The sequence below is a fragment of the Heteronotia binoei genome, chromosome 21, assembly GCF_032191835.1.
Source record: "Heteronotia binoei isolate CCM8104 ecotype False Entrance Well chromosome 21, APGP_CSIRO_Hbin_v1, whole genome shotgun sequence".
NCBI classification, from domain to species: Eukaryota; Metazoa; Chordata; class Lepidosauria; order Squamata; family Gekkonidae; genus Heteronotia; species Heteronotia binoei.
This window is the reverse complement of record NC_083243.1, coordinates 73444360-73456473: the sequence shown is the minus strand read 5'-3', so window position 1 is coordinate 73456473 and position 12114 is coordinate 73444360. Positions and strand designations below refer to the sequence as shown.

At 38.1% G+C, this 12114-nt stretch overlaps 1 protein-coding gene across 1 annotated transcript in view; it reads right to left on the bottom strand.

The window, feature by feature from the left end:
* Positions 1-12114, bottom strand: part of ARHGAP11A (Rho GTPase activating protein 11A) — a gene marked incomplete at its 5' end in the record, with an annotated part of 145670 nt that overhangs the window by 119305 nt on the left and 14251 nt on the right. The window contains 5 exon segments of the mRNA XM_060262343.1: positions 5328-6443; positions 7728-7885; positions 8862-8967; positions 9274-9409; positions 11907-12074. Coding sequence (XP_060118326.1) covers positions 5328-6443; positions 7728-7885; positions 8862-8967; positions 9274-9409; positions 11907-12074 — 1684 coding nt within the window.

The following is a 12114-nucleotide window of genomic DNA, read 5'->3' as shown; positions in this document are numbered from 1 at the left end:
TTGGGTTAATTGGAGACCCTCTATAGCAAAGCTTTTTTCCTGTTTTTTTCTTAATTTTAAATTTTCCTTTATTATTATATTCTATAATCCACATATAACAAACATTACCAACCAATAGACACACCCACCACCACCACATTTAAAGGGACATAAAGATAACTTGCTAACAATTATTTCTCATTCTATCTATTCATATCTTAAGTTTTCCACCCAATCATACACCGGTTTCCATGTGTCTTTGCATTCCTTCATATTTCCATCTCTCAACCTCATGGTTAGAAAATCCATTTCCACGGTCTCCAATAATTTAACTATAAATTCATTTCGCTTTGGTATGTTATAAGTCTTCCAATATCTGGCATATGGTATTCTGGCAATAGTTAACACATGGAGTAGTATTTTTTTCTCCGATTTCAACACATCAATTTTACAAACATTTAATAAAAAAAATTTGGGTAGATGGGGAATTTGCTTTTTTAATATCTTTTGTATCCATATGGATACTTGAGTCCAGTATTTTTTGGCCCTATTACAGAGCCACCACATGTGGAACAAAGAACCTTTTGTTTTGTTACATTTCCAGCATTTGTTAGAAGCCAGAGGGTAAGCTCTAGAGAGTTTATCTGGAGTATAATACCAGCGATAAATCAACTTATATAAGTTTTCTTTAAATAAAGCCGATTTCGTCAATTTCAAATTTTCTTTCCAAATTTTCTCCCACTCAATAATTTCCATGCTATAACTGAAATCTTCCATCCAACATACCCAGGCTTCTTTTACCACTTCATCCTGCATTTTATATTCTAGTAGCCAGTTATAAATTCTGGAAACCAATTTCTGGTCTGATTCGAAAATAATTGCGTCAAATTCATTTAGCTTATTTGAAAAGCCTTTTTCCTTATCCGACTTAAACCTGGAACTTATTTGCGCCTTTAACCACCAATCTAGCTTTGAGTATTCCTCGGTTTTTAATTCACCTTTCGAATCTAATAAACAATCATACGTATAGTTAACCTCCCAAGAGTAAAGATTCGGGTGTACCGCCGCTTCGACCGGTGATAGCCACTTGGGTGTGTATCTATATATCAGCGTTTTTATCTCCCACCAGATTTTAAAAAGTGGTCTCCTTATCTCATGTCTGAGAAATTTACTATCCTTAGCTGGAGGGCTATACCAGGCGTAAGAATGCCACCCTTTTGGTAAATCCGCGCCTTCCAAAGTCAACACTTTTTTATTTCTTAATAGTATCGACTCTCTCACCCAAGTCAAGGCGCATGCCTTGTGATACAACTGCCAGTTTGGAAGCTCAAATCCACCTCTTAGTTTAGCATCTTGCAGAACTTTTAGTTTAATTCTTGGTTTTTTATTCTGCCAAATGAATTTTGTCACTAATTTATTTAATTGTTGGAAGAAGGTCTGGGGAACTGAGATTGGGATCATTCGGAACAAAAATAAAACCCTAGGTAGGATATTCATTTTAACCGAGGCAATTCTTCCTAATAGTGAAATTTGCATGTCACACCACCTTGTTAAATCATCTTTTATCTCTTTTAATATTTTTTTCATAATTATCTCTTAATAAAGTTTTTAGATCTGCGGTTAAGAAAATACCAAGATATCTGACCTTTTCATAGAGGAATCCTGATTTTATTACCAATTCATCAATCTGGTCTTTCGTCATATTTTTGGTGATAAATTTAGTTTTCTGATAGTTTACTTTGAATCCCGCCACTTCTCTGTATTGTTTTAATCTTCTTTTAAAATTTACAATCGAATTATTGGGGTCCTCTAATGTGATCAGTACATCGTCTGCGAAGGCTTGTATTTTATAAGTTTCTTTTTTCACTTTAACTCCCTTCATCTCCTGATCTTCCTTTATCACGTTTAAGAAAGGTTCTAGTGATAAAACGAAGAGTAAGGAAGAAAGTGGACAGCCTTGCCTCGTATCTTGCTCAATTCTTATCTGACTTGATATCGATCCATTAATATTAATTTTCGCTTTTGATTAGTATATATGGTCTCTATTGCTCTCACAAATCCTTCTCCACATCCAATTGCCTTTAAAATCTTGAAGATAAATTTCCAATTCACATTATCAAATGCTTTTTCAGCATCCAAAGTAAACGCAGCAAATTATTTTTCTGGGTGTTCTTTATAATATTCTAATACATTCAAAATCATTCTTAAATTTTGTCTCATTGTTCTTCCGGGAATAAAACCTGTTTGGTCTTCTTCTATGATATCTGGTATAAGAACCTTTCTCCAACTCAAGAAAACACAATCGGACATCATTTGCATTCAAGAAACTCATATTAAGAACTCTGATTTGAAATATTTGCAAAATAAAAATTTGGGGCAACTATATTTTTCCTCAGACTTGAAGAAAAATAGAGGAGTCGCTATCTACATTAAGGAGCACATTAAATCAAAATTACTCTATAGTGAGGGATGTGGCAGGCTTGTTTTGGTAGAAATAGAGATTGATGGTAGAAAGACAGTAATAGGAAATGTATATGCTCCAAACAACGCTCAAGAAAATTTTTTTTACATGTTGCATAAGAAATTGTTGGAATTTGAAATGGCGAACTACTGTATTTTGGGGGACTTTAATGTAGTTTATGATGCACACGAAGACAGGAAATCGGTGAAAAAGGTGGTTAAAAAAAACAAGAGGTGTCTTACCGAAATCCTTTTTTAGGATGATAGAAGAGTTAAGTCTGGTGGACGCATGGAGAACAAAAAACCCTGTAATGACGGATTTTACCTATTTTTCACATGTACATAATTCCTGGTCCAGGCTAGACATGTGTTGGTTGTCAACGCCTTTAGCCACATTATTAAAACAAGCTGATATTTTACCAAGAACTTATTCTGATCATAGTCCAGTACAAATTATTCTACATAAAGTGGCAACCAGGCTACGTTGGACATTGAATACTCAAATTTTGAAAGCGCAAGAGTTTTTAAAAGAGGCGAAAGAGAAGATAAAGATGTTTTTTTATCTCAACCGGAAAGAAGATTCGTCAGTACAAGTAATATGGGACGCTTTTAAAGCATTTTTTAGAGGAATTGCTATTAGTTACTCTGCCAGAAGGAAAAAAGAAAGATTGCATAAGTATAATGAATTATTGGAGAAATTAGATAAACAAGAAAAAATCCAGAAGGAAAGAAACTCAGAAGAAATTAAAATGAAGATTCGGAAGATACATAAGAACATAAGAGAAGCCATGTTGGATCAGGCCAACGGCCCATCAAGTCCAACACTCTGTGTCACACAGTGGCAAAAAATTTTATATACACACATACACTGTGGCTAATAGCCACTGATGCTCCATATTTTTATCTAAACCCCTCTTGAAGGTGGCTATACTTGTGGCCGCCACCACCTCCTGTGGCAGTGAATTCCACATGTTAATCACCCTTTGGGTGAAGAAGTACTTCCTTTTATCCGTTTTAACCTTTCTGCTCAGCAATTTCATCGAATGCCCACGAGTTCTTGTACTGTGAGAAAGGGAGAAAAGTACTTCTTTCTCTACTTTCTCCATCCCATGCATTATCTATCATGTCACCCCGCAGTCGACGTTTCTCCAAGCTAAAGAGTCCCAAGCGTTTCAACCTTTCTTCATAGGGAAAGTGCTCCACCCCTTTAATCATTCTAGTTGCCCTTCTCTGGACTTTCTCCAATGCTATAATATCCTTTTTGCAGTGCGGAGACCAGAACTGCACACAGTACTCCAAATGAGACCGTACCATCGATTTATACAGGGGCATTATGATACAACATCAAATTAACTTGCTATTATCAGAAGAATTGGAAAAGAAATTAAAGTGGTCTAAGCAAAATTACTATGAAAATGCAAAATTACTATGAAAATGCAAACAAGACGAGTAGATGGTTAGCATACAAATTGAGAAAACAAAGAGAGAAGAAAATAATTGGATCTCTGAAAGATGAAAATCAGATGGTAGTGACATAGAAGGAAAAAATGGAAGGAATAGTTAAGAATTTCTTTCAAAGGCTCTATAAAGGAGAAGAACTATCGGAACATCTGCAAAAAGAATATTTAGAACAAAGTAAAATGAAACAGATGTCAGAAGAGCAGAAGAAATCACTAGAAGAACCAATTTCCATGTTCGAGATAGTTGAGGCAATGAAGAAGCAGAAAAAATAAAGCTCCGGGCCTAGACGGACTGCCTATCAAATTTTATAATTGTTTTGACGAATTACTGATGGAACCATATAAAAGAGTGTTGGATGAAATATCAGAAAAATCCAGGATCCCTGCGTCATGGGAAGAAGCATTAATATCGTTAATCCATAAGGAAGGATCTGATGCATCAGAAATAAGAAATTATACACCAATTTCCGTATTAAATATAGACTACAAAATTTATGCTAACATTCTGTCCAATAGATTGAAAAGCTTTTTTCCTGTTAATGTCTTTCTAAAAACACATTTATCAGGTGTAGCAACTGAAACATTAATATTTGTGTTCACTTTTGCAACTGATTTTGGTGCTTCATGATTTGTGAGGTCCTCAAGGACAGATTTGGATTGGTTATTAGTAATCAATTTCTCTTTGCAGGCTTTATCAAGCTTTTCAGCTTGCTCTGTTGGATGTATCACTTGTGGGTAAGATTTGGAAGATAAAGCAAGCTGATCCCATGCACATATTTGTTTATTCATTATTTCAGAAGGCAGTGAAATTGTAGCTGTACTGGAGATAATTTCTGTGCAGTGTCATGGGTGCTGGGGACCCTGTAGAGGAAGTTGAGCCTGCAGCAGAAACTGTGCCCCTGCCACCTGCACCAGTGCCCCTGCCTCCTGCTGGAGAAGATCCCAGCCCCCCTGCCTCGCCCTCTCGGGTGGCGCGTGTGCGTGACCGCCTCCGTCAGGACCTCAGGGATCGGAGGAGGGCAGCACGCTCACAAGCAAGACGCTCCCTGAGCCCTGTGTTTTGAGAGGATTCTGGCCCTTCTAAGAGCAAGGATGCTTGAGTTGCAACAGGATCCTGGCTGCCTCTCTGAGCCAGCAATTAGCCCAAATGGGCAACAGCCAGCAGAGGGCTATATAGCTGTAGGCTTTGGGAGGAGGCTTTGTGGAAGCAACTAGTCATCTACCTGACGTCCTAGCATCCACTTCGGCTTTTGACTTTGGACCTCCTGACCTTGGCTTGACTTCTGGACCCCCTGACTACGGCTTCTGAACCTCTGACCTACGATACCTGGACAACGATTTGGCTTTGGCGCCTTGGACACTCTTGCTCACCGGTTACAGACCTTGGACTGCCCCTGGACTTCGCCTGGCCTGGCCCCAGCTCGTGACATGCAGGAAGATAGCACAGTTTCAAAACTCACCGACTTAACAAGGGGATAGCCATCACCGGATTTCATTAGTTTACAAGTAACTGCCTGTTTATTGGCCTCTAAGAGTGAGTTCATTCTCCTTACAGACTGACGGACAGGAGTACGTTGAAACTTCAGATGTGGTTTGGTTTTGGTTGCAGAGCAGGGTTCATTCAATGACAGTTTGTTGAACCAATGTATATGGTCAGCAACCTTTCATGAAAGTGAAGGTTTAGATTTTTCAGAAGTTTGCATATGTAAGGGCTGTTTGATGTTCCTGTTTTCATCTTCAGGCAACTGCAAGAATGGCACCTCTCCTCTTTGTTCCAGGAGTTCCTCAGTCTTTTTCTCTGAATTGTAGGATTTCAATGTGCTATCTTCAACTGTACCTTCTGGGTTGAATTGCCAATTTGATTCTAGAATATCTTTTTGCAGGATATGTATTTTATTCAAATGGTCACCTGCAGTGACCAGCTCAGTTTGTTGTTCCTCTTTTACTGGCACACCGCTCTTGCTTAACTTGTGGATTGGATGATCAGGCAACTTAGTATTTTTGAAAGGTCCCTTCGCAGAATTTATTTCACCCATTCTTGACAGGGGTTCACCAATGGCACTACATTCACTAGAAGAGTTAGCAAACTGAGTGTCTTTTTCCACCTTTGCTATTTCTTGAACTCTTAAGTGCTGTCTTTCCCCACTTTCTGAAATACATCCAGTTTCTTGTGTTAAATTTAATTTTGAAGGTTCTGTTTCACAAAAGTTATGAAGGTTACTTCCAGATTCAGAAAATACTTGCTTAATTTTTAATAAAGTGTCTGTAGTCATATTATTTTCTTCCTCACAGAAGGAAATTTGTTTATTATTGTTCTGTTCCATACGTACTTCAGTGGGCCTTGGTACAGTAGCAAGGGTCAAACATTTTCTAGTAGTAAAAACAGGCTCTGAAGAACAGCTTTCTTCATCAAGACATGTATTTAAAGTAGCATCACTGTTAGTGGTTTCCTGAGGGTTGGTGATACTAGGGCCAGTCCAGGACATTCGGTAGCTTGCTTCATCATGGTGATTTGGAATCAACAAGTTTTCTGACTTGCTGATGCTTTTGGAACTTAAAGAAATGCAATACTATTTTAACAATTACAACCAGCTATAATCTTACACACTTTAAAACAAATGGTAATGTCACAATACCATATGAGGGCTGTGCAATTAAGTGGAAGTGCTTCCAGGAGAGGACTTACTTTCATGAGAACAGGCAACTATAGTAGCTGCTCTGCTCTGGCACCATTAAATGCAAAAGTCCTTAACACATTAAGAGCATTTATGCCTGCTGTGGAATAGTCAGATATGATGTGAAATACAGGGTTATAGCAGACTGCCTCATTCAGCTTTCTCCTCTTGTGTTTATTGTCTGCACCCAGACTTAGGACAACAGCATGCTGTTGCACTGGCCAACAGTGACATGTGGTAGGATAGAGCTGCTTACTCTGCACTCAATCAGAATGTATATTTGCATAGACTGGAGCCATCTCAGCTTCTTGCCTGTCATTTAGTTCTGAGGCTCAGGGGCAGAAAAGGAGCCATGAGCTGCAACCTAAATAGTGGACCACAGTAACTGCCCATCTTAGGATTAGACAGCAAAGAGCCCTGTAAGAGCAGCCAAACAGTGCCGAGCTGGTGGAAAACAGTGTGTGAGAAGAGAAGGGGCCGGAAACTCATGCAATTGAAACAGAGATGTGAGATTTCCTCCAAAATTAATAGCAAGGCAAAATATTCAGCCTTCATGATGAATTCTTTTCCTAGGCATCCAGATCAAATACCATGCTAGAAACATAAAATATTTTAAACTTCTGAACTATAGGCCTTGTGTTCACATTTTATGAAAGACCTGATGTAACGAAAAGTCAGACATTTAAAGCCAAATTGGTATGATGGATAATGTTTATATAGCAGCTGCCCTGAGATGGATAGCCAAGGCTAGCCCGATCTCATTAGATCTCAGAAGCTAAGAAGGTTTGGCCCTGGCTAGTATATGGATGGGCGACCTCCAAGGAATACCAGGAGTGTGATTCAGAGGCAGGTAATAGCAAACCACCTCTTAAATGTCTTTGCCTTAAAACCAAGTCAAGTTCGCTACCTAGTGGTGTATAATGCTAAAAGAGCTAGAATTTTTAACTACCAGACAATCTTAGGATCTCCTATCTATACTACACAGGTTACCATATGTTAATTAGTATTATTATATAGTGGATCTACTAGTGTTTTCTCCCTTCAAGGGCATTGGTATCTTTTTGCCTACTGTAAGACATTTTATTTTCTTGAGATTCTAGTTTTTTTTCTACCACGAATGAAACAAAGTAAGCAGTGTGACACTTTTAGCAACAAGACATGCTTACCTTTCTTTGTTATACAATCACCAGTACATGGACTTAATAATGCAACTGCCTTTAGAAAATCTGTTCCGCTTTCCATGTCTTGTTGATTTGCAAGTCGACAACCAATATGTTCAGATCTGTTAATTGGGTGCTCCACTGCAGCATTCTTTGTAGATTAAAAAAAGTAATTATTTCCACGTCATTCTTTTTACAGTTTAAGGGAGCATAGCAGAATTAAGAGATGCAGCCACAGCATAAATGTATGCTAAGGAGACTTCTCACTTTTTATCCTCTTTCCAAGAGGATGCTTGGAACCATACATCTACTCTGTTAGCAACAGGCCCTTGAGTCACAGATCTGTTGGATTAGTGGGCTAGGATTAGGAAAGAGAAACAGCAGATGGGACAGGGGACACAAATTAAAGTAGTGATGTCAGCCTGTAGGAAGGGAGGGAGGAAAGAAGACAGCTACGGAGAACTGAAAAGCAAGGAAGGTTATGTGACAGCCATGAAGATGTTCATGTAGTTAATGCACTATTTCAGCATGCATCTTTTGGGCTTTGAAACTGCCACAGATACTAGGTTGGATTCAGAACACGATTTCCACTTGCACTAGAGTTGCTGTGCAAGCTGAAATGAAGAAACATGGTAGCTGCCTGCACTAAGTAAAAATTATTGCATCCCCCTCCCCTTGCATTTCTACTTGCACAAGATCTTGCACAACCAGTTTGTAGGCACTGTAATACACAAGGAAGAAAATAGGTGTTACACAAGATCTTGTGGAAGCAGGACTACTAAGTCTGCTTGTGTGTTGCTGGATCCGGCAACCGAGTCAAAATTGCTGTAGGCCAGAATTGGAGTCCCTTATAGGTCACAGCTCTCCAGAAGACATTGACTGGAAAATCCAAGGATTACAAATTAAATATGATCACCAAAAGTCAAGAGAGCCAGACCTATTTGTCCTCTCTTTACTTCTAGCCAACCCACTAAATAGGGTTTACAGAGCAATTGTATTTACACATACAGTATATAATTTTAACAGCAACTTTTTGTTAAAATTAATGAGTCTAAACAGATATGACAATTACCATCCCAGAATAGGCTTCTGTTATGGGACAAAATGAATAAAAGTGTATTTAGTACCTCTCTGCTGCTTCTTCCCAAACTGAACTTTAATCGCAATGACCTGCGCACAATTTCTTTCCGGCTAATCTTAGGAGAAAAGCAACCCATTTTTCCAGACTCAACCCTGAAAGCAAGAAAAGAAAGTAGTAACTTAACTGTACATTGTATATTCTCGATACTGAAGTCAAGCAGTTTAAATACCAAGAAAAAATTCAGGATAAACAGGATGCTTAGAATATTTTCAAACATAAAAACTGAGACCTGATATAGAAGACTATTATCAAGTTCTTAAAACAAAAGTGATTAAAAAAAATAAATCTGACAACCTACAGAGACAAGGAGTGATCTGGGCCCCCCCCGAAAAACCTCAGCTTCAGCTTCCAGAGACCTAAAGTTGTAGAACTTGGGGGCAGTGTTTTGACAAAATTACCTGTGAACTTTTTTGCTGGCAATCCTTTTGCTTCTTCGACTTCCTATACTAGTCAAGTGTTTGTCACTAATGGCTGAGGTAGACAATGAACTCTGAGATGCCTCAAGAGAAATGAAAGGACTTGCTTCAAACTGAGCTGAAGAACATAAAATTACAATATATATATATATATTGGCAGTTATTGCAAAGTAATTTCCCTTTTAAAAACCAGCATCTGAATTTCCATTGGCAAAATCTAAAAGCTTCCAATAGATTTTTCAATATTTTATTATTTCAAACTATATATTTCCAGCAGACAAAAAGACTCTTTGACATAGTACATGTACCCACTCTCATATACTCTCTGTATATTAAAAATACAGACAAATAAGCACATTTGGTAAGTTTATTTTTCTACCCACATGTTTTGATCCATTCATGGAAGTAAATTAGCTGCCTATAAGTTTCTAAGCACAATTGCTGGTTCTTACCTTTAGAGCCCACAGCAGCTTGGGGCCCAGGGTACTTGAAGGACCACCTCCTCTAATACTGTCCAACCCATCAAACAACGTCCTCACATGCCCTGCTCTGGGCCCCCACTTTCAGAGGTAGAGTGGGTGGTGACCCAAAACAGGGCTTTTTCAGGAGTGACACTTCACCAGTGCAATGCCCTTCCCTTTGAGGCTTTTAATTAAAAGGTTGATTCTTAAAAATCATTTCAGTCTGCTTCAAGCACTTATTTAGTTACACAATGTTTTGAGCTTTTTTTAAAAAATAGTTATTGACTATTTTTAATGATTTATTGGTTATTTTAATAATTTATTATTGTTAACTACCTTTATTGATTGATTACGTTGTATTTAATAAGTTGCCTAGAACATATACTATAGAGAGGCAGAAAATATATTTTTTAAAAAAAATAAAACCAATTGCCACACATTTTTATAGTTGCATAGGCTTAGAGAAGCAGCAGTAGCCAACAAGAATAATTGCCACACCACCCCAGGCTTGTATAAAGTACAATCTTTTGCTCAAATCAACTGCTTTTTTTTTTTTAAAGGCTAATTTCATCGTACTGGTGGGCTATATTTTACTGTGCTGCCTTTTCTGCAGGAATAAGACCAAATTCACCCTGAAGTACCCTCTGTGGTGCCCCATGAAGTCTAGAACGATACATATGAAAGTAAACAAGGATTCCAGTGTAATGGCTAAAGAAAGTAAGCTACGAACCAGCATGTTGGCTTTACCATGAAATCGCTAGGTGGTCTCATGAAAGCTAATCTCTTTCAGCCATCCACTACCAATTGCAATACAGGAAAACTGGTAGTGGACAGCTCAATGAAAATGTCAACCCAGTGAGTAGCTGCTGGCCATAATTAGAACAGCAACAGAGAATAAACCTACCACTATCATACTGCTCTTATATAAATTTATGATGAGACCACACTTGGAATATTGTGTACAACTCTGGTCACCACACTTGAAAAAGGATATTGTAGAGCTTGAAAAGATGCAGAAAAGAGCAACTGAAATGACCAAGGGCTAGAGCAGCCTCCCTATCAGGATTGGTTAATCAAATGCATTGTGTGAAAAGAGAAATTTTTTCTCTACCATAATACTAGGAGCTGAGGCCATCAACTGGAGCTAAAGAACAGATTTAGGACAGCAAAAATAAGTTTCTTCACACAGCGCATAGTTAATTTGTGGAACCTGCAACAAATTATGTCATGACCACTAATTTGAAAGGCTTTAAAGGGGAAGTGGACAAAATCATGGAGGATTGGACTATCAATGACTACTAATCATGATGGATATCTACTCCCTACAGTACCAGAGGTAGTATGCCTCTTTAAATCTGTTGCTGAGGAGCACAGGTAGGTTGAGGTTGTTGCAATTTTCCTAGAAGTAGTTGGTTGGCCACTGTGGACTTGATGGGCCTTTGTTTTGATCCAGTATGGTTCTTATGTTCTTAACTGTGAACTTATAGAGCCATCAACAGAATCAAGGAATAAAGCTTTTCCTGAATTGCAACTCTCTCAGACTGAAGACAGTTGCTATTATGCTGAAGTTTACAGAATGGAGAATGTTACATCCTATTAAAATATCCTGATGCCTTACAGTTTAAGAAAACCCAGTACTTCTGGAAGAAGGCAAGGTGGAATTAGAGTTTGTTTTTAGACTGTTAATATTGTTTTTAGATTGTTATATTGTTTTATTATGTGAATCTGATTTTAACCTTGTATTATTTATCGTTGTTACCTGCTCAGAGCCCATTCGGGAAAGGGCGGGTTATAAATTGCACATAATAAACAAACAAACAAAATCTTCTAAATGCTGAAGTTTTTAAATTGCGGGGTGGGGGGGGGGGGAAGTGTAGTCAAACAGTCCTAACCCAACTACCCCTGAATACTGTGCTAAAATTTTAAAAACTTTGCCATGATTCTCATGATTGTTCCAACTCATGAGAAGTACTTCTTGAAAGTGTTACACTAAAGCTAAGTTGTATCATTATTGAAGGAGCCAGTTGGTCAACTTCACATGGTGTTTGTGGGCAGTAACTCCGTATTTTTTGTTAGGCCAACAAAATGAAATGTAAATGAGCAGAAATCTGAATTAAACCAGAAAAAAAATTATTTGTGTAAGTATCACTCTACCTGATGCAGGTGTTGAGCTAATGCTAAAAAGGCTACTTGGTAGCAATTCAAGAGCCAAGTTATGCCTGAGAGATCGCTTTTTCTTGCTAGAGAAACCTCGACAGGAATCAGCGGGGCATTTACACTTTACACTTGGAGTAACAATCATTGGGGTCACTGATGAAAATACTGTAAAGAAAGCAACAGCTGTCAAAGCCTAAAAATGGTA